General features: G+C 41.8%; 1 protein-coding gene across 1 annotated transcript in view; it reads right to left on the bottom strand.

Annotated features, from left to right (window-relative positions):
* The window catches only part of stx (stuxnet), a 59,381-nt gene extending 50,945 nt beyond the window's left edge, over nucleotides 1–8,436 (bottom strand). The window contains exon 1 of the mRNA XM_065229252.1: nucleotides 7,305–8,436. Coding sequence (XP_065085324.1) covers nucleotides 7,305–7,612 — 308 coding nt within the window. The 5' untranslated portion in view covers nucleotides 7,613–8,436. The remainder of the gene's footprint in view (nucleotides 1–7,304) is intronic.
* Between the last annotated feature and the right edge of the window lie 15,430 nt (nucleotides 8,437–23,866).

Below are 23,866 nucleotides of genomic sequence, written 5' to 3'. Positions count from 1 at the left end.
CAATACGGTAAATCGCGCGATGATCGAGACGTTTCCGTCGGATAAGATTATTTTGCGGCCGAGTGTCTAGGAAGCTATGGAAACCGAAATGGCTCTTGATTTTGTTTTATGCCCTTATAGTATAAACCACCATCGCACTTCGTGAGTTGCCCCAATAGAACCCTTGCTTTTGGTTTGAATCAGTACAAATTCGTTCTATTATATAAAAAAAAAAGAAGTATACATATTCATTTTCTTCCGAACTAAATAAACCACCATCACACTTTGTGAGTGGCCCCAACAGTATCCTTGCCGTTGGTCTAAATCGGGTCAAATCGGTTCTAATAATTATTTTATATTCAATCAAGTAAACCACCATCACACTTTGTGAGTGGCCCCAACAGCATCCTTGCTGTTGTTTTAAATCGGTTCAAACCGCTTATAATTAATTATTTTGGTCATTGATAAAATAAAATAAACCATCATCACACTTTGTGAGTGGCCCCAACAGTATCCTTATTGTTGGTTTAAATCGGTATACACACATCTAATAATGATCTACATCTCTAGACAGCCGGCTGTTTAGAGCATAAATCGAAAACACTTATAAATAACTACACAAAACAAAAGATCGCATCACTTATCAAGGTGAATCCTGATCCAACGAACCTAACCCACTAACAAAACCTCCTTCCTGTGACTTTTGTGGGATGCAGAGGTAAACACGGTCCCAAAACAACAAAAGTCACACACTAACATTCCTTCCCTCTCCCACCTGATTGCAAGGACGTGGCCGGTGACGTTATTGATCTTTAAAGGTAGGAGTCACTGGAACATGTACACTGAGAATGGCAGGTTACTCCCAAGCCCCATTCAGTTGATTCTTTGTACAATTTCACTGGTTCAGATCAATCACGGAGTGCAACTATCGATACGTGCAGTCAGACTAAGCTAAGCTAAGCTAAGCTAAAGGCAATCCAGTTTCCAACAACTTTGTTTCAGACGTCATTTCGATTAGATGAGCCATTTTTGTGCTATAGGTTTATTGAAAAATATCTAACTCGCAATTTTGATAGAATAGGCCGAACTCCAGCACAAACTTGGTTCACTGCCCCTAGTAAACAATTATGCGAAGTTTCATGGGATTCGGAGAGGATAAATCAACATCGATTCATCAGTTGGTGTGGATTTACATCATTTACATCACTCTCATACGAAAATCATTCCTCCGAAGTCCACTCAAGGTGACTCTTTTGGGAGAATTTCTCTTTCTTGGTACCAACATACAAAATGACAGCCTGCTCTTAACATAACGTTCTTTTTAAGCAATTCCACAGTTATTGATTGAGAGCTCAGATAGCTTGGACCCGACTGGCAATTTTGGGCGTTTCATGTCCTTGGGCACTGCAGGACAACATTTGAATAGTGGCACGAAGCTAGATCCGGCCAGAAGATCGTAGGGCCCTCGTGTTGTTTCAACAGAGGAAGCAGACGCTTCTGTAGACACTCTCCTTGAGGTATATCTCCCCGTTTACAGTTCTGGTAGTCACGAACAGCACACTCCGTTTGCCACATGAGCAGATCGCTTGCCAAATCATGTATTTCTTGGCAAACTTTGAAAGTTTCTGCTTCCTTACTTCCTCCGGAACATCAAACTTGTACTGGGCGGTGAAGAACAGTAGCCCCGGGAGCTGCCGGAAGTCCGCCATAACGTAAGTCTCATCATCCATGATGAGACAATGAGCATTTGGGTGTACAGTTCCGGGCCCGTTACTTTCCCACCGTATTTGGCCGTTCGTCACGATTTGGAGCCGTCTGCACTTTGTACGTATGCTTTCCCTCCCGGTCCTTGACTCTCTGAACGAAAGACTTGGACCGATTCAACTTTTTGACCACATCCATGACCGAAGCATTGGGATGACGTCACCGGCCTTCGATTAGTGCGAATGACAAGCCTATTCTAAGCGGTATGAGGCCTCCTAGCGAACCGATCAAAACTGTTGACCAGAATTCAGACAAAGTGTGGGTGTATCTTTCGGCATTTCACCCCAGCACTTCGAACGATGAAATTGCTGGGCATTGGAGCCCAGTGATGCTGTAATGGTAACTAAGCTGGGGTACCAAGAGGAAGAGATCCATCCACGTTGAACTTCGTGTCGTTCAAGATTGGCGTAAACGAGGATCTACATGATTCGGCATTTTCCTGCGATTCTTGGCCGGAGAGTATCATTGTTCGATTCACGAACAATGAAAGTCACCAAATTAAGCAATCCGGCCCCCATGGAGTGACGACGATATCTTGGCTCAGCATCCGAGACGCACCGTAGAAAGCCTGATGGAAGCTCCTAATAACCCCAATTCAGTCCTGCCGTACTGCCGCCTTCGTTCATCATAGTCGTCCCGGACCTGAGGTGGGCGGTGAAAAGGGAGTTGTGTGATGAGTTTTCCCGCATCTTCTTCTTCTTCGCATTTTAAGCTTATTGCGTGCTCTCAACTTAGTGTTCTAGATGCACTTCCACAGTTATTAATTGAGAGCTTTCGATGCCTGTACCATTTTTGCATTGGTATAATTGTGTGGCAAATCCAATCATACTTCTATGCCCAGGGAAGTCAAGAAATTTTTCAACCCGAAAAATTCCTAGACCGGACCGGGAATCGAACCCAGTCACCTCCAGCATGGTCTTGCTTTGTAGCTGCGCCTTTACCGACTGAGCTAAGGGAGGCCCCGCATCTAGGTTCTCCCGATTCCCTCAAGGCTAAACGATGCGTTCTGCTCATCCGGAACACACCGTAGATGTTTCCACGATCTCCAAGAATAATGCTGCACCAGGACGCACCGTAGAAAACATTTTGGGAAACCCCAGCTCTAGCTCTAGCTCAGTCGCACCTATTACTGCCTGCTTTTATTCAAGTCGTCCTGGCCCTGAGTAGATGTAGGCTGAGGATTTCCCAGCTTGCTACATCAGGCAAGTACTACTGCAATTGTGAGCTTTCGGAGCCTGATGTTGATCCGAATATCAGTGCCAAAGAAACTAAATCTGCCAGTTGGTTTCCCGGAGCCTCCTGTACTAGCCGCACTCTTGTCGCTCGCCTTGAGGAAGCCCCTTTTCCACTCTCCGCATTCGAACCCTTCCTGCCAGCGACTAGCAGACATCCCGGTCCTGCGCTTGAGTCGAGAAACGGGGTTTTCTGAATTTTTTTTGCCCGACAACGGACCTACTTGCACACCGTTCTTACGAAACGCTATTTCTCTGCCTCAGTCGCGCTTACTCTAGCCAGCGCTCAGCATAGTCGTCTCGGCCCTGAGGGGACGATTCAGTTTCTCCTTTGCTGGATACCGCTTCAACTTCTAGCTGTGTTTCCGGTTCTGCGGCCTCCGCACTAGCCACATCATGTCCATGCATCCATCCTGCCAACCGCCAGCATGAGATATCCGTCTACTACCAAAACGTCGGTGGATAAGTTTATTAACGTCTCTTTAAGCTGTTCCCCTGCAAAAGGAGAATTTAGTTCATTCGAGACGCTCCAGAACGTCGGTGGTATCAACTGTGATGTCGACGATTTTTGCGTAGCTACCTCGGATCTTTGCTAAGACGTCATTCTCACGGAGACATGGTTGGATTCACGCACACTCTCTCGTCAGGTGTTCGGCGACGATTACGAAGTTTCGCGTTGCGATAGGAATGCTGCTAATAGCTGGAAAGCTAAAGGTGGAGGTGTTTTAGTGGTTGTAAATTCTAGGTTTAAAGCGAGGTTACTAGAAAATAATGCTTGGATATGCTGAGAGCAGGTGTGGACGTCGATCAAACTGGGCGATCGTACCTTGTTTCTCTGTGCGGTGTACTTTCCGCCTCCCTGGCGTCGATAGCATAAGTCCGGAGAACTTCGAGATTAGGGCGTAATTGCTTTTGTTTAAACAAACATGTCAATCACCGATTTCTCGCTAATTAAAGCTCAATCTCGAAGACCTCCCTTAGCTCAGTCGGTAAAGGCACAGCTACAAAGCAAGACCATGCTGGAGGTGGCTGGGTTCGGTTCCCGGTCCGGTTTAGGAATTTTTCGGGTTGGAAAATTTCTCGACTTACCTGGGCATAGAAGTATGATTGGACTTGCCACAAAACTATACCAATGCAAAAATGGTGCAGGCATCGAAAGCTCTCAATTAATAACTGTGGAAGTGCAACTAGAACACTAATTGAGAGCACGCAAAAAGCTGATATGCCATACGCAAAAAGCTTGAAATGCGAGGAAGAAGAAGAAGTCGAAAACTAACAACACAAACAGGTAGATGAATGACTCCTCTATCATTTGGTATAGTTTGTTTGCAAGATTGAGCTTTTATTCGCGAGCAATCGGCGATTGACGTGTTTGTTTACAAAAGAAATTACGCCCAAATCTCAAAGTTCTCCGGAATTAGTCAGTACGGAAAACAAATCATGGAAAAAAATACAATGTTAGCTCAGCTAATTAGTTGTTAGTAGATTAGAGGAATTGTGCCTACCGGCTAGAAAGAGTTACGTTATTTCATCAGATTTGCTTTGTGGAACCCGCCGTGGAGGGACCCTCTTCGACTGCCTCCATACGAACAACGATGTCAACTGATAAGTCTAAAGCCTCTTCACCATTGCAGGGTTTACTTGCAGAGACTGTTTGCATTTGACGTATTAAGTAACCGCTTGGAAGGAGTACATCTCCTGTAGATTCCGAGGCACCGCCTCATAAGATTAAATGATGTGAGCTATCAGTTCGACCACAATATGACGAGAAATAAGTTTACGACGCTTACATTAGCGTCGCGTAGTGACCGAATTCCAAATTTTATCTGTTCATACAAGGGGCAATCAACGCTGCACACTGTGCCGAAACACATCGTAGCACACTGATCGGCACGTTAGGGCACTCGATGATAAGTATGAGATAGAATATAATATAAAATGGCATCACTGCTTTGAGTTGACATTTTAACAAGCGTTGCTAACGAAGTAAACGCAATCGCAAGGATTCATATTTTGGGTCAGAATAGGCCTGCATACGTATTAGCCCCAGATGGCAATAGGATACGGACTGAAAGTAAATTGTATAAACAAGGATAATTGCAGAATCCAGTTCCAATTGCAGCATTGATGTACGGTGTCAACAACAACCCGGCACAGAACGATCCCGCCATTGTGCAAATGCAACTGTAACCGCAGCAGTTTTTCCCGCAGAACCACTCCATTCTATGGACTGAACGATATCGGAGATGCGATTGACTGTGGCTGGTGGCATCAGTAGATCTTGGAGCAACTGAAGGTCTATTGCTGCTTCTACTATCGCAAGTGGGAGTTCTAGGTCGAATCCTTCTTGATTTCTAGGTTGTAGCATTGTTCGAGTACCATGATGATAATGTAGAGGTACATCTTCCACTTGCCAGGTGGGTCATAAGTACAGGTTTCGAGTAACGTCTACTAGAATGAGACACGGTAAAGGAATTTCTTGTCCTGGATGGACAGCTTCTGCCATCACTCACCCTTATCCTTCTAGTGGAGGAGTTGAACTTGATGGTTGACAACGATCACTCGTTTGGCATTGTTAAAGCAAGAGGAATGAATGTTGTACTAAGAAAAACTTACATTCGTGTTATTTGAAGCACGTTTTACTTTTTAACAGAACAGGCACAGTGATTACCCTCGTATATACTATTCAATATACACAAATATAGTTCGCTTAACCATCCATGAGAACTTGGCAATGTAAACAAACAATATCAAAAGTCATAACTGCAAGGTTGCCAAACTCATGGGATACTGAGATCGACAGCTTGATTGCCACACTTTGGCACACTTGGCCCATCGCTTGCCTCAGCTTTCGGCACAGATAAAGTTCTCGGTACAGATTGAGGTGTGCAGAAAAATACCCCTTGTGTTCATCATTATCATTTGGAAGAACTTGATCTTCTTACCAACATAAACTTTGTGGAAAGCTAGACCCTAGTTTAAATTTTCCCCTGATCATTAGATAGTTAACTCATAAAGACCTATGAAGTTTGTCATAAGACATTCGGAATCACAGTATAAGCCCACTTCGTTTCAACCAATATAGGGGCCCCTTGCCTAAATTAAGAGGAACTGATACGCAATCGATTTCACAATGTTGAGTAAATTTGATAGTTTGAAGCGAACTTCTAGTCAGAGGCAAAGAGCAGTCAGCGCGTTTCTTGATTCACGGTGGCCTTCCCTCGTACCATTTACTTCACCACTTCGCTTTTTCTCAAGCACATAATTGACGGTCTTCTTGAAGCTAAAAATGCTACTCAGTGATTGGTGCAGGAAATCAAGCATGGAATTCAATCTGCACTGCTTCTGGACGATGAGATTTGAACCCCTGAAAACGCGAAGCTGAAACTTCACCAGACTTTAAATTTAATGTCAAATAGTCCCAGTATCGTATCATTGCAAAACCAAATTTAACTACCTTTGAAGGTCGCTGTACATGCCACAAGCATAGGCATCATGTAGGTACAAAGCAGCTTGTGTAGACTCATCGTCTCGAGCCCGAAGCAAAGCATCTCCCACTCAGAACAACACCCGAATATAATCCATTGTTCCATTCCACCCATTTCGCCCACTCCTTTCCTAGCCGCACAAAGGCAGACGACATCGCCAACGAGGGGGCCTATCAGCTCAAATTGCCCACCCCCCCACATCCTCTCCAAAACTTCCAACCCATTCCCCCTACCCATGAAATTCGTCGTCGCGAAAAAAAAAATAAGACAACGTGACGTCGAGAATGGCACACGTCACATCGGTTCGGTGATGGTGTTTTGTGTGCCGCCACTGCCGCCGTCGTCGTCGACGTGTGTATTGCGGCGACGAGTGGCGAGAATATCGAACTCTGCTGCTGCTGCTGCCATTCGAAGCGAAACAAAATGGCAGCAGCGCAGTAATCGCCGATTTTTGGACACTAGCTGAAGCCTACTTCGCCCGAGCCGTGGGCATTATTTTGAGGGTTTGTGATGGGGACGAGAGGAGGGTACACCTCCTTCGATTGCGGAATAGGAAGAGACTTTTCTGGGCTCTTTGAAGCTTGAAGGCTGCCCCCTCGTCGGTCGCGGAGAAGTGGCTGGCGGTCGGTTATTGAGGTAGCGAAAAGCGAAAAAGTGTAAAATAATTGCATGATCATCACTCACACACGCAACGTAAACAAAGAGAAATACAGGAAATTTGTATGGTTGCGGATGGTGAGGTCTGGGTGTAGAAAGTAAAGCGCTGCTCTCACGGTTCACTCGAGTGAGTGAGTGTGGATTTGTGTGCCTACAGTTTCTCTCGCCCTGCTGGGATACGTACCTCTCGCGGTGCAGCAAACATATACGGTCCTTGGAGACTTTCAGCTTTTTCGATATGATTTTCTTGAGGTTTTCCACGGAATTTTCACCGTCGACGAGTACGGAAAAGCTGCCGCCCGTTGTGGTGGTGACGTTCAGCGTCATGGCGGTGGCAGATGACGGTCCAGAGCTGGAACTGGAACCACACCCAATGGCCGGAATTGTTGAAGTTTGCTGTGTTGCTGCTGCTGCTGTTGATGATGATGATGATGCCTGCGGAGTCGACGAGGGTCCTCCGTCACGCGAATCACCTCCTCCGGATTTATCCATTGTTCTTCTTTTTTCCCGACTCACTTCGGCTGAATAACTAGCTGAACTTCCCAAGCGCAATTTGGAATTTGCACACAGGCCTCAATATGGAAAATCTCACTATTGAATTTTCTAATCTTATCACCGATGGCGGCGCTTTGCTCCTCTCACTCCATTACTTTATTTTTTTTACTCGCCCGACGACAATCCACCACACCTCGCTCCGCACACTTCACAGGGGAAAAACACTACCACGCCTAATGCTGCTCGGTCGGAGGTGGGTATTTAGAGCCACACGCACTCCGGGAGAGCTTTTTTTTTCTTTCTTCCGAGGGGTTCACACACCCACCCACTCACTCACGGCGACGGCAACGACGAAAGGTTGATTTCCCGTAATCACGGAAAGATTTTCACCGACACGGCACGGGACCCGCACGAATTACATAAGGTCAGCTCGGCGTCGTCGATTTCTCCTCGGAACAGCACTATAACGACCGACTACACACTAAACCCAACAAGTTCCACGCGAATGGCTCCCGTTGCTGACGATGCGCTATTCAACGACACGGAGGAGGACACCAGCGTTGGTGCTGCTGGGCTGACTGAATTTATTATCTGCTCTACGTTACGCTCCTACTACACCACTAGAGATGGAGTAGACACAGGCGACACACTTGCAGCACCGACACACTCGCACCGAATATCACCAAGCCAAGCTGTGTACTCCTACTCCCTCCAACACACTGCGATGGTATGTTGCTAATGCTCTCCTCTGATGCTGCTAGTCCGTCCGACGGCGACCCCGATCCGACAGCTATGGAGAGATCCGTGCGCTGGCAAGTCCGTTCGATAACTGAGCGTGCGGTGGAACTTCGGATGGGAATGTGCTCGCGAGATGTTGTTCGTGTGGAGAATGAATTGAACGTAGGTCGTGGAGTCGCTGTGAGTGACGACGACATGTGGGTGGGTGAATCTATGCTTCGAATGGGCGGTTTGTAGCGGGATCTGGTGGCGAGCATAAAAGTGATAAAGTTGCATACAAGTTGGTGTGAAAAGTTGAATGGGGAATTTGGTTGATTCTTATTGGCAAATCAAAGTTGGCACTCGTGGAGAATAGAAGAACTATGAAAGTGATGATGGTTTCAAAATTTTGTACGGGTAAGTATACGAGTGCAATCTTAAAATGCTTTTATTTTGAAAATAGAGCATTTTATTTAAATCTGGTTACTGCTACAGTGGTAGAAAAGCGGAAGTCTATGTTTACACCTAAAAATCTGAAAAGAAATTAAGTTTTCTGTATTATATGTCTATTGAGTAGTCCTGAAGTTTTCTACTAACGTAGCACTTACCAGATTTAAATAAAATGCTCCATTCACAAAATAAAAGCATTTTAAGATTGCACTCGTATACTTCCCCGTGGAAAATTTTGAAACCATCATCACTTTCATAGTTCTTCTATTCTCCACGCGTGCCAACTTTGATTTGCCAATTGTAATTCGTGGTCAGAAAAGTGCTTTGAAATAATAACTCGATTGGACTTCACTTATGGTGGTAAGCTCCAACCGGTATTATCCTCGGATTAAATCCCGATCAAGAATGTCCGGCTGGTTTGATGTCGACATCAGAGTTAATCAACATAATTCTGAGCAAACATTTTTCAGATCATACAAACAGGGACGGTATTAAAAGTTAATCCGAGTTGGAGCTTACCGCCATTATAGCGATAAGGCTCCATCGAGAAGAATACGCGATTTAATCCAGATTTTAAAAAATCTAAATAATTAATAGAGATTAGTAACGTTTAACACACGCACACTAGCGGGAGCATCACCATGTAAAGTTGCTTATTATTTTCCTCTGGCTAACCTAGAAAATGTATGATATTGGATCTGTCAAAATGAGTTTGACAGTGATTTGTATTTTTTTTTGTCTCGGATTTTCACTAAAGGTCCGTTTAGACTATCTGATTTCTTGGTCTGATTTTGACCACCGCCATATTGAAAAATCTGCTCGATTTTACTTTCGACACACTTTGTCAAACCCCCCTGTTTGGTGGTGTTCACACTATAGTCGCTATATTCATAGTCTGGCGGATAGAATTACGATCTATCAAAAAGCGGAACCAATTCAATATATTGTAGACCAACAATTTAAAAGGTCCTATCAACTTTTATAAACAAAACGTCGGTTATTCTTTCCTCGACAATCGAACGCAAATTACCGCCATCATCGGATAGGGGAATCTTTCCCCAACCCAAAGATAGTGTTAGTTTGCGTAGGCAAGCCTTGAATCACGAGAAAACGGTTTCCGAAGTTTTGTTCGCAATAGCTGATGTGCTCTTTTATGTTGTTGGTTGTGATTTGCTCGATTGGTTCCGCTCTTTGACAGCGCAATTAGCTACTTCATTCGAGTAGTTAAAATGACGTTTATTACCACTCAAACTTTGAAATGAAACATTATTTTGAGATTTTTTCTTCTAGAACCTCGAGAAAAGTACACGAAAGTCGAAACTAGACACGAAACGAAAATCAATTATTTTATTCATGTGTTTCACTTATACATTTCTGCCAAAACATCAACCTTATACATTCCATAATACAAACCACATAGGTCCTACACGAAACGAAAATCAATTATTTTATTCATGTGTTTCACTTATATATTTTTGCCAAAGCATCAGCCTTATACATTCCACAAGACAAACCACATAGGTCCTACAAAAATGCATAAAAGGTATGTGTGACCACTTATACATTTCATTTGACGCATGAGCTTCATTAACTTTTTGCAAGGCGTCTGCTTATTAGTTGACTTATACATTTTATGAATAATCAGCAATAGAAATTTGCCAAAAGGTATAAGGAGATTTCTATCCGTGTAGCCAACATTTGTGCGTTTCATAAAAAAAATAGAAATTATTTGGTCCAGTTTTGTGAAATCGCTGGTAGAAAGTCACGCCAAAACTGCTTGACAAAGTGGTCAATTGTTTACAAAGGCTGTTAGGCCCTAATTCCAGCTCTATCTAGATATTCTTTATCGTTTACACTGTACAAAAACATCATCCTCTGTTCGAATGTAACCTCAGACCATTCAAATCGAAACATGCCGGCGCCGGTGATGTAGTGGTAAGCGTGACTGCTTTCTAACACCCTAATGGGTCTGGGTTCAATCCCAGCGGAGGTCGGTGGGATTTTTCTGAGGCATAAAAATCTCTGGTCACGTCTTCCTTCGGACGGGAAGTAAAGCCGTTGGTCCCGGCCCATGTGTGTTGTGAATGGGTGCGATATCTTACGCAGGTGTGGAAGCTGCTTTCCTGCACATTCGGTTGCCGTCAATGGATGGCAATCGATGTCCGTCGGTGATTGGCACTAGATTGCGGAACAGAGACCGACGTTAAATAAAGGAAAATGAGAAGAAGAAGAAGAAGAAGAACATCACAAACGCTTTTTCGAATGATAGCTGCAACCGGATGACGGTTGTTTTGTAATCAGATGATGCTTCTTTCGAATACAGGATGAACATTGATAATTAAATCTATCGAATGTCATTTGCTAATCTGAGCTGACAAACGAGGTGGAAACCTCAGTGGAAACTGGAAATACTCAGAGGGAGAGATGGGCGGAGAGAATGTTTTGAGCCAAATGAACTGTCAAAATCTGAGCCAATCGAACATTCCAATTAAAATTTTTCCGATGATTTCTTATTCTTAGTAGAATAAATTTGAGAGTATTGCAATCGAACAGAAATTCAAGCACTTTTATGTTTTGTGTGCTTCTCAAATTCAACTAGTTTTTGGAACCAAAAACAATATTTTAACTCTATTGACTAATTGATCTTCGTTGGTTAATATGGCACCAAGAAATGTGCAAAATATTGCAATGCAATCATTACATATTTTGCACGTAAATCGAATCAAAAATAAAAGTCATTTGAGCTTCTAGCAAGGGTTGCAAGATAATTTAGAAACAAATCCCAGCCGCCGAATTGTATTTTGTTTTCTCCGCCTATCTCTCCCTCTGAACATTTCTAGTGGAAACAAAGTCATCGCTATCAGAGGTGGTACATTGGTAAAGCGTGGAAACCAAAGAATGTATATTTTATGATGGAGGAAGTTTGCTCTACCAACAAAAGATTTTTGTATCCATGATATGGAATTTGATAATCATTGCTATTCAATATTGCTATTTAATCTAAAGCATTTGCAAGTCATGCTATACTGCTATACGCCTTTTTAATGCACCACCAATGTAGAGTGCGCCACGCGAGTTCGAGAAGAAACGTCAACCAAACCGTTTGTTTACATCAGAATAAGTATTTTCCCCAACGCAAATAACAGCATTTTTCATTCAAAATCTTACCAATTTAAATCGGTAATTATCTTATTGTACGATTCTCCACAAATCTGAACTGATTTGCACCTTAACTATTCACACACAAGAAATCCGGAAGATCATAACCACTAAGGCACTTTTCTAATTTTCCATTTTTTCCAATAAAAATATTCCTGAACACCAGCAGGATCTTTTCAAAAAAGTTACAGAATTAAATTTTTCAACTGTAGATTAAGTTTTGCAGCATCTCAGATGAATCAATTTATCAGGAAAAGTAAAAAAGTGTTCCGCTTCCTATGTCTCAAGGCAAACATTTATGCTCACAACACTCTTTTGGACGTTGTCCTATTCACCACCAGAGGTTGAATCGATCGCTTAGTTTCTATTAAAAAGGCCTATACTTAAACAACTTTCCCCTACACGATGATACTGTTGGTTTGCGTGGGTGGTCTACACTTTGCGAGTAAAGGACTTCCGAAGTTTCGTTTACTGATAGGCCATTTTCAATTGTTGAACCAGAAAACAGTCGCTGTGATTTCGGTGAAGGTGAAACGAATCAATCCGAGCATACTCCAGGAAACACAACATGACGAAATATGCATCGCAGCGTTTGCTGCAGTGTAGTAAATATGGTCTGAAAAGATCACGGAGCTTCCGATATGTTCTGACGAGAAGTTCATATCCTGATGAATGTGAGCGTCTTAGTGGAATACCTGTATAATGAGAGAGAGAGAGAAGGATTAGTAATTTCCATTTAATTCCACTACCTTATTTGCTTATCCTTGACAGATCCGCGTATTTCGTCTACAATGTGCAGACTTCTTCAGTGTCTTGTACTAATAGTCGAGTATTAGTACAAGACACTGAAGAAGTCTGCACATTGTTGACGAAATACGCGGATCTGTCAAGGATAAGCAAATAAGGTAGTGGAATTAAATGGAAATTACTAATCATTCTCTCTCTCATTAGAGAAGTTCATATAGAAATACTGACGAGAAATGCAGAGACCTTTCGACGAAAACTTCAAAGAACATCCGACTAGATGTTTAGAGACCGTCTCTGAGATATTCTTCGGAAGTTCTCTAAACTTGCTCTCGGAACGTCCCTTCGAAAGTTCTCTGAACTTCTCCTCGGAAGATCTCAGAACTTCTCGTCACAAGCTCTCTGAACGTCTGCTTGGAAGTTCTCTGAACTTCTACTTGGAAGTTCTCTGAAATTCTTGTCGGAAGTTCTCGAAACTTCTCCTCGACAAGTGATTTGATGCGATGTGAATGGAACCCACCATCAGTGCAAGGATTACCAATGTCTGCAGATACTTTACCGGTTGTAAAGTTCTGCCTGATGGTTTGTTGCAGCAGTGTGAAACAGCTTCATTGAAGACCTTTGGAAGACAAAACGACCAGATGGCCATCTGTAATCACGTGACAATGGACTGGCAAATCTACGAACCCTCGTCCAGTCAACAAATCCTTTGATTCCCTTAGGCTGCCCCCACCCAGTATATAATATAATGTTTTAATATATATGAATTACATGTAATGTTCCACCACATGTTCAAAAATGTGCAGACATTTGGCGTTCAATTATGATTTCAAATGTATGTAAGGTAGCCACCATCCCTTCAAAGATCTTGTCTTGTATGCAGCTCCACTTAATAGCAAGATCAATTTGAGCTACCGATCTGAATTCACAATATCGCTGTATGAAGGGCCAAAAACGGAGGTGCGGACCCGTAAGCAGAGACACTTACACGAAATCCACGGGAATTTAAGAATCTCCTTCAATTATGATTTTAAATACACAAAAAATGGGATGTGTGGAGAAAACTCCATTAAGAATTTGCCAAATTTAAGAGAATCGTGTAAATTTAGTTTAAATAGATAAAATCAGATGCGATCTCACCAAGTTAGTCCAAATGAATCCACAGAAAGCATCCGGTTCGCTTGATGGGAATCGACATAAACTTGTCCCGTTCTATCAAAGATGAATACTAAGATGAAACTGTCGGAAGAAAAACTTTCTATTTGAGTGTCCTCTTTCGCGGTCCCTTTCATCCAATGAATACCCCCCGTATGCAAGGTAATTTTGTGGTTTTGCTGCCCCCTCGGCAGAGGTGAAATTTTGCGCACTTTTTTTTTCAAAACAATCACACTAAAATCAGAGATGTCCCATTTTTTAATTACTCGATTAACAACAAATCAATTATTTGTTGTTCACTTTGCTGTAATTTTTTCACCAATGAGAGTGCAGCACATATTTGAAACGATCGGTGATGATCCTCTGGAGAAGTTAATGATTATATTTGCATGATATAACCGATTACAAATATTTTACTTTTCGGTTCGTTAATCGATTAAACGATTATTCGAATGAAAATCGGCCATCACTAGATGAATGTGAAACGTCATTTCAAATATAAGGACCGTACATAAATAATGATACAGTTTGAAAGGGACCGGGGCTAATCACAAATTACGTCCCCACGGTATCTGAAATAAACACGAGTGTACATCCAACCGAAAATGATTACTTTTTACACATTTTGCTGTAAAAACCGTTCTTGAAAAATGTGTTAAAAATACACTTCTTTTGACGTTTGCTGGGTTTACACATAAATGCACATTTACACACATTTTATGAGTACACGGTAAGAAAAAATACTCAAAATTAAGTTTAAAAAAAACTCAACGTTGGGTTCTATCATTTGAGGTCCGCCGTTGAGTGAATCAAAAAAGCGGCGTTGGTTAAAATTTACTCAACTATTGAGTAATAATAAATGAACTCAAATATAAGTTTATTTACATTGAGGTTGCTTTTATGCGCCTTTAACCATTTCATCTTCACAAGCGTTGATAGACGAGTGGTCAACACACGGGCCCCGTAATCTCAACGTTCATGGTTCGGTTCCAGTCTGTCCCGTTTTATTAATTTTTTGTCAACTTGGTCAACGCCAGGATTATTCAAAATTGAGTTTTCTTCTTTAACTTAATTTTACCTAGCCCCACGGAAGCCACGTGATGAGTGAAAGGAACTCAATTTTGGGTACTTTTTTCTTACCGTGTAGGCCCCTTTTTGAAATTTTACACATTAATGTGTTTACGCTGGTTACCGTGACGAGTGTAATCTGCGTTCATACGGTTCATACCAATTACCCAGCTTCTCGCTCATCAGAAATAGGATAGTAACGTCAAAATAAACTTTATAAGTTTTATCGAATGTCAAACGAACCACACGCGTAATTTGATCGCTCTCCGAAACGTCTTTTATTTTAAAAGGTTATGGGCAGACTCCCTTCACTCTTTGGAATTTATAGAGACAGAAAAAGAAAACACGCACACCTACATCTATGCATGTACGAAACCCACACCACTGAGCGGAGGGTACAGTACAAATCAAAACACGAAGCGGTGTCATCACCAAGGGGGGGGGGCGGTGGTGGCTGTCAAATACGAACAATCGTCGCCTACCTCGCATAGCTGGTTCCAAACGTAATAAAGCTATAAGAAACCTACAGGATTTGTTTACGTTTGGAACCAGTTTCATACAAGAATGATCAGTAGGCTGATTTGACAGCACGTCCCCCCCAGGTCATCACTCAGCTGTGGCGGCTCTGGCAGCTTCAGTTTGCGATTTCGGTGGCGTTGACAAATAGCTTCTTTATAAAATAGGAAAGTAATCATTATTCCAACGTAATTTTTTAATAGAATAGCTTCTGATGAGCATGTAGAATAGAAACGTCAAAATAAATTTTATAAGTTTTATCGAATGTCAAAAGAACCACACGCGTAATTTGATCGCTCTCCGAAACGTCTTTTATATTAAAACTTCTGGGAAGTTGGAAAGGACCTTGTGGACAGTTCCAAGGGTTTTTTTTTTGACGTAGGACTACGTCTGTGATTGCTATATGGGGGTACACTTTGTGAAAACCAAAAATGGAACATGTAACAAAATTATGAAAGATTTTGAAAGTTAATAACTCAGCTGCCCCTGGACCGATTTCAAGAATTTTATGACCAATCGATCAGAAATATTTCTACGCATCTGTTAAATTTAGGACTCACCATTGAAAATTGCGCGAATATGCAACTGTTGCTTTGATAATTAAAATTATCACCGATTGCCTGCGAAAACACAGATTTCTCACAAAACGGTGTTTATTAAATCACCGCGTGGTGAGGGGTGGTGTACAGTACACAACGAAAGGCTGTCTGCTAGCAGCGAGCTGCAGCCCACATGAGCATCCATAGAAGGAGGATGAAGCCGCACCGCTATTGATCGGGATCAGTAGCTTTTTGGGAGTTCCTGTGGGCCATCTATGTCAAGCGCGTCATACTAAAGAGTATAAACAGAGAGAACCCTGCTCAAATTCCTATTCATACACATAACATAAGCTCCTGCTGCAGTTAACAAATAAGATTTATTATATAAGACCACGTAGTCCTACGTCACCATTTCGTACAACCCCATAGGGCTGTCCTTTGTAGTTTTTGAAGTTTCTCGTGAAATGCTGGGAAGTTTTCAGCAGTTTTCTCATAAATTGTTGGAATTTGTCAGCAGTTTCCTTGGAATTTTCCTGAAGCTCCCTCGAAACTTCGCTGAACCTTCTTCGCACACACAGAGTTTAGATTACCGAAGTCGGTAAAATTTTACTGGGGTTTTAAACAGCTGAGTTTTCAGCAATCAACTCAGTAGTTTTCTGTTTAACTGAAAACTCGGTAAATGGAAAAATCCCTGAAATGTCAAAATTTACCATTTTAGTCAGTAAAAAAAATTGCTGAGTTTTTCAGTAATTTATTTGTTTACATTATTTTTGCTGAGTTTTCCAGTATTTTGATGGTATCAATGAGTAATAAATAAAATATTTCAGATATTTTAAGATTTTTTTAGGGGACTCAGGTTTATTTGTTTAGAGGCATAATAGCAATGATGCTTTATAGACTAATCTTGAGCTATAGTCCAGCTTAATACTTCCTCGTGGTTCAGCCGGCTGGTTGCTTTCTTGGAGTGCCAGATTGCGTGCGTAAGTCTGGAGCACTGCAACACACAATTGAATTTTTTGCTGCAAATTCAATGGAACATCTGGAAGTCGATGCAGGAGTGCATAAGCTGCCCGATTTCGTATGATTTTGCACTCCTGCGTTGACTGCCAGTCGTTTAACTAATTTTTACAAACATGTCGCTGTTTTCACAGACAAATTTCTGAAGTCAAGTGCGCGTGGTGGAACGGAGGAGAATGACGTAAAGGAGTTCAATTTACTAGTGTGATCAGTAATTTTGGAATTTCGTTTGATGACTGTTTCAGTAAAACATAATCTCGGTGTTCTATTTTACTGAGTTTTAGTCATTTCCCGTAAAACTGTTATTTTACGGTCAATTCAGTGATTACTATTACCACATTCAGTAGTTTCTTGCAAAAACTAATGAACGTCAGTAATTTTATTGAGAACAGCTGAATGTTCGGTAGTTTTTGTGATTTACAGTTCGAAAACTGTAAAAAAATTACCGAACAAGGAAACCGTGATTAAGTGTGCAACACTTCTGCATGACATAGCATACGTCATTTTGAAAAAAATGGGCGTGATTCAAAATGGCTGAATTCCAGCATAAACTTTGTGCCTTACCTTTATACCCCGTACAGACTATGGCTAATATCATGTAATATAGGCTGTCTTACAATGAGCACTCATACATAGGATTTCCAGTGAAAACTAGGTGTACGAGTGCTTATTGCAAGACAGCCTATATTACATGATATAAACCATAGTCTGTACGGGATATCAGCGAAACATTAGGCGTAGTTCCAGATTCATGGTATTCAGAGAGGGAAAAATTAAAATCGATTCGTCAGTTGGCGTGGAACTACTCAACTGTGAAATTGCATCCAAGTTGAAGGCAGGTGGGGGAATGTTCCAGTTCGGACATAATCGATAAGAAAAAAAAAAATACGCGAATGCAATTATTAAGGTGCAAAGGGACGTAGTACATTTTTCAAAACATCCAATTGCAGTTTATTCGTTCCAAATCAAAATTATGTTCACTGCCTTCTACAGGGTGCGTGACGAATTTTTGCAGTAAATGGCATATTTGAGAAAAAATAAACCAGTTAGTTATTCTAGCAATGAATTTTGTGCGATTTATTTTCTTTCGCAACATATGGAAGTTGTAAGTAAATTTATTCAAAAAAATTGCCTTCCTTTTCGACGACTGTAGTTAGACGCTTCCGGAAACTGCAGTATGCACGTTTTAAAATGTTTCGATCCATAGATGTCATCACTGCCTTGATTTAAGCTTTTAGCGACTTAAGTGTGGTGTGAGGGGTTCTATTGGTATCCCGTTGGACGACGCCCTATACAAAATAATCCAACGGATTGATATCGGGACTGCTTGGGGGCAAAATTTCTTCCTCCCAAATTTACGAAATATTTTCCGTAAGCCATTTCTGTGCTTTATTAGCAGTATGAGCAGGTGCTCCGTCTTATCACTTTCCCAAGCCTTTTTAAATATTATACACTGTTCTTTCAGACACATTTACCGACCGAATTATTTCTTTCATGCATACTCCGGCGCGCAACAAAGCGACAAAGGCTGACAGATTGCTCTCTTGTTTCGACATCTTTACGTTTACTCAACATTGTTTGTTTAAATCTTAGACCTAACACTATAAGCTATCCAGTGCTGCCAAATATATCTAAATCATGATGCACAAGCATGAGAAATTACTATTTGAAATTTACTGCAAAAATTCGTCACGCACCCTGTACTTTCAAACAGGACCACAGTGAACACATTTTCAATAACGGAATTGCGGTTCGAAACGGAAAAACTGCTTTTGAATTTGTGAAACATGATTTTCGATCCCTTTCAGGGGATCAATTCTGCCGACGCTTCCAAAGTACACGTTAGCATGGTACTCTACTAAATGTTTGGATAAAACCGAAAGCACCAGCAGCTTTTCAGAGCTTTCTTGCATGCAATATTGAAAGCCCTGTTCGAAAGGCCGAAAAGTCGAAAGTCTATAAAACCAATCCCTCGTCGGATGCAACAGGCAGGATTCGAACCAAGATTAATAAAAACAATTAAGTTTAATTTTGTCAATAGTTTTCATTTATTTAGCTATCGATCTCAGCCAATATCTAAGAAGTGATTCTTTATACTTATCATTACAGATGTTTTGCTTGCTTTTTTTTTTGGTTTTGTTTTCTCTCTATTTTCCTCCTTCAACAAACTACTCGGTAAAACGAACCACTGTTTTATTTTTTTTTTTTCAGTTGTTTTCTTCTGCTTTCTGTGTTCATTCTTGCCCTTGTGGTGACTTGCCATTGTTTTTTTTGTTTTGCTTTCCTGTGATCACTAACATCTAGTTTTATTTTTGTTTGGAATGAAAAGTGCACATATTGGTATAGTTTTGTTCGTTTGTTCCGAATGTTTCCAACTTTTGCGTGATCATGAGAATCTATTGCGATCATTGTGATGTAAAAGTGATACTGTTATGTGGTTTTCTTCTCGTCTTACTTTAATCTTACTATTGCAACAACTCGTTATGGATTAACAATGAAACGGTCAACATATGAGATTCGTGCGTTTATGCGTTTTCCCGAGGTGTGTTCACCTTCAGTTGTATGTTCGGGTGAAAGATTGCTCTCAAGATTTGTGGTGATGGAAGTGGAAAATGAAGATGTCGTCCGGATGGAAGGGGACCTGAAGAGATCATAGATAGATTTTTCTTGTTGGCGATTGTTGTTGAGTAAATATATCTGATCGGTTTAACTTTTTTCATTTGATTAAAACGCTTGGATCGAATAGAAGAATCAACGACTTTAGAATTTGCTTACCACGAGCAATAAAAATAAACAACACACACAAACTCGTTTTGGAATATATTGAACCTTAAAACTTCGCTTAGCTTTAGCTATATAACACATTTGAATGTTTTATTTTCACACAGTTCATCTCTGCTTTAGCATAGATGTTTGTATTTCCTTTTTCTTTTTTACTTCATCATAAGTTTAAATTAACACTTTCTCAATTTTTCTTCTTATAAAAAAGTTGATTATCACAGAAGTCGTGTATTTTCATAAATGTTTTCTTCTTTTTGTTTTGTTTTGTTTCCTCCATGATCGTGTGAAGATCTAACGGTTTTCTTCTTCATGTGATTAATAAATCCTTTGGTCCGACTCGATTTGAGGGCGAATATTGGCTTTCGAACCAGGGAGAAATTTGGTTCGAGTTTCAAAGCGACAAGCAAGCGTGATTGAAGTCACAGGCAGGAACGTTTTATAAACATCAACTAGCTGCTGGTCCGCTGATTTTCGTAAATCAGAAGATATTAGAGTAAATTGCTCAGGATGGCTTTGGTGATGGTGCTTACTGTTATACAGCAAACTGAACTAATGGCAAGACAATAAGCACTGTTGATTGAGTTTGGAATTTATTTACCTAACGATAGAAAGACCCGTATGATTTAAGTAGTTTTTGCCTCGCTCGGAGCGGTGTAGTTGCTTTAAGTTATATTTAGAAAGTCTGGCGATTGTTCTGGATGTCGTCGTTTCAACTGATTACACGTTAAAAGCAAGCTCGGTTTTCAAGAGCAGTAAAATGCAGACGGAATTGAAGCTTTAGAATTTGGAAAGGAAAAAAGGCAATAGCGAGTTAGGTCCATGTGAGGTGTTAATGCAACATTGACTTGATGGATCGTTCTGTGCATGGATTCATGTTTTGTTGGTATGGTTAGAGGGATTCTCGGTATGACTAAATGGCAACGGGAATCGAATCATTTCCGGTTGGGGGTTGCTCTACTGTGGGTGCGTAATTACTCTACATATTCATTGATGCGTCGATTTGCAATTCAGTGGCAGTCCTGGGTACACAGATAAAAGAGCTGAATATTACTGGTAAGCGCGTAAACTTGTATTTCCTTTCACGCAATCTCATATCTTTACTCGATCTATCATGTAAACCTGCATGATATTTGTGGGCATCATATCTAACAGAAATTGACACTACTTTTGCAAACTGTGTAGCATTGTATTAAACCGCGTGGTGTTAAATCAGTGATCAGCAACCATGTAAAAGGACACAAACAGCGCAAAGTTGCTCAACAACTCCTGAAAAGTTGCATTTCATCACATAGCATATGTGGAACTTGCGCCTTAAAAATTGAAACCTTTTTTAGGATTTTAAGTGTTATACATAGACATCGATCTGTCAAAGTATGTATAACAGTTTGTAAACGACTCAGAGAACCTAGGGGATACGCAAAGTTTTCTTGAAGATGCGCAGCATTTTCCATAACACTGTTTAACCAACTCGTGTTTTTTTCAGTTGCCTTGGGGACGTAATTTGTGATTAGCCCCGGTACCTTTCAAATTTTCTCAAGAAGCGGTCGTTAGCAACTTGTTTGTCACTCTTCAAGAAGTGTAGACGTGTATTCGCTTTTATTTAATAAAACTGTTCCTGTGTAATTTCTCTGAGTTCCAGAAAGACCGAATCTCTTCAGGTTATGAGCACCACGATGAAGGAGACTTCTGGAATTTCTCAGCTCAAAGGGGTCACTTTTACGAACTGGCAGTATAGAGTCAAGCTAAACCTGGAGGCTGCGAAAGTGTCTGAAGCGCTGGAAAAGGATGTGCCTACTGTGGATCTTGATCTTGAGAATTTTCTTCAGATGGATCGGATGGCAAAATCTATGCTAGTGAGTTTCATTCCGGATGAATGCCTAGAAATCGTCCGGGAGAAAGGCGCTTCAGGACACCTTTGCCAAGAAGTGTGTGGCAAGTCAGGCGGTATAACCATAGAAGTAACTCTAAGACCACTGGGTCCCGAAGAAAATCATTATTATTTTTGGCTCACTCAGTACCAGAACAACGGTCCCAAGCAGTCCCAAGCTATTTCACTCACCCCTGCATGTTCTGCATGAATCCACACACCCCTGATGTTATCTGTCAAACTTTCATAGCGATTCAAAACAAACATAGTGTAGTAATAGAATTTCAACTAGAATAGGGTACGTTAATCGTTTGCTTGGGACCAATAGGCTACTAAAGTGGTGAGCCAATTTAAAATCGTTAGTTTCGTATTGATTGTTGGTATTACCAACCGGTGGAAACTAACGATTTAAAATTGGCTCACTACTTGAATAGCCTATTGGTCCTAAGCAAATCGATTAACGTACTCCATTCTAGTCGAAATTCTAGAACTACACTATGTTTGTTTTGATTTGCTATGAAAGTTTGACAGATAAAATTAGGGGTTCGTGGATTTTCCTATGTTTCGAGGGGTGCATCGATTAGCTTGGGACCAAAGGGAGTACTAGAGCTGAGCCAAAAAGTTGAGCACTTTTCTTCGGGACCTGCTGGTCATAGAGTTTCCTCTTTGGTATTACCATAGAGGTAGCTCTAAGACTAGTAGGTCCCAAAGAAATGTGCTAAAATTTTTGGTTCAGCTCTGGTACTATCTTCGGTCCCAAGCTAATCGATACACCCCTCGAAACATAGGAAAATCCACGAACCCCTCATTTTATCTGTCAAACTTTCACAGTGAATCAAAACAAACATGTGTAGTAATAGAATATCGACTAGAATGGGGTACGTTAATCGATTTGCTTGGGACCAATAGGCTAGTCAAGTAGTGAGCCAATTTAAAATCGTTAGTTTTCACCGTAGTTACGGAAGCAGTTGGCAAGGCTTCGGATGCGAGACGAGTCGTCGATGCGGAGTCATTTCCAGGTATTCGATGAGCAAATAAAAATGGCAGGCGCCAAGCTGGGAGAGAATAACCTGGTGGCGCACCTGTTCCTCACGTTGCCGGATACTTTTAACCCTCTCGTTACCTCTGCGATTTCCAAGTACGAGGCGACCTTTCAACGGCTAGCAAAACCCATCGACTTCGTCCTTAAGCAGTTTTCGAGTTTCTCCGGATAGGATCAACCACGATTTCACTTGGCAGGAGTTTCAGTTCGCACTTAGTAGAAGCAACGGGAAATCAAAAAATCTCTCAGCCGGCCCAGATGAGATCGGCTACCCGCTGCTCAAGAACCTGCCTACCCCGGGTAAAGTAAAAATGCTGGAACTCTTCAACCAGCTTTGGCAGACAGACTCGTATCCAGAGCATTGGAGGGAGAGCTTGGTTGTCCCCATCCCCAAAGCAAACGAGCCGACATGGACATGGGACGTGGCGAAGTTCCGACCCATTGCGCTCACCTGCTGCATGGCAAAGGTGTTCGAGCGGATGATCAACCGACGATTGAAGCAGTTTCTCGAGTCTCCTCAAGGATGCCAACGATAATGGTCTCCATACGGAGTTGGTTTCCCTGGACATTGCGAAAGCCTTCAACCGAACATGGACGCCCGCGGTACTGAAGCAACTCGTTAGCTGGGGCCTTAGCGGCCATATCATCCATTTCGTCCAAAATTTCCTGACTGGCCGATCCTTCCGAGTCTCGGTAGGTAATACCAAATCCCGCAGTTGCAGGTTCAGTGATCGCTGTCACTTTGTTCCTTGTCTTCGAGCGGTTACCAGCGAGCGCAGACGACGTGCAAATCGTAGCCACAGGTCAAACTCCGGGACGAAGGAGGATTAGGGCCCAAGCAAGGGTTTCCGCCGTAGCCAGATGGGCCGCTTTGAAAGGTTTTCAGCTGTCTGCTGGAAAGAGCGCTAGGTGCGCTAGAAAACTGTGAAACTGCTGGGGGTTGTCATTGACCGGTCGCTGAGTTTTGACCAGCACCTTCAAGGGGTCAAGGCCAGCTGTCGCAGCAGGATCAACCTCATCCGCACAATCTCCCGTACCCACGGGTCCAACAACAGAGAAGTACGTTTCCGTGTTGCCCGGGCCATCGTAGACAGCCGGCTGATGTATGAACTCTAGCTGACCTGCATCACTACCGACAAGGCAATACAAATACTCGCTCCGGTGTACAATAGCTACACGCGCATCATCTCCGGTCT

Source organism: Ochlerotatus camptorhynchus, unplaced genomic scaffold (genome assembly GCF_037179485.1).
Source record: "Ochlerotatus camptorhynchus isolate MF236.1 unplaced genomic scaffold, CSIRO-AGI_Acam_v1.1 ptg000312l, whole genome shotgun sequence".
Lineage (NCBI taxonomy): Eukaryota > Metazoa > Arthropoda > Insecta > Diptera > Culicidae > Ochlerotatus > Ochlerotatus camptorhynchus.
Note: the sequence above shows the minus strand (reverse complement) of the source record. Positions and strands in the feature narration are given on the sequence as shown.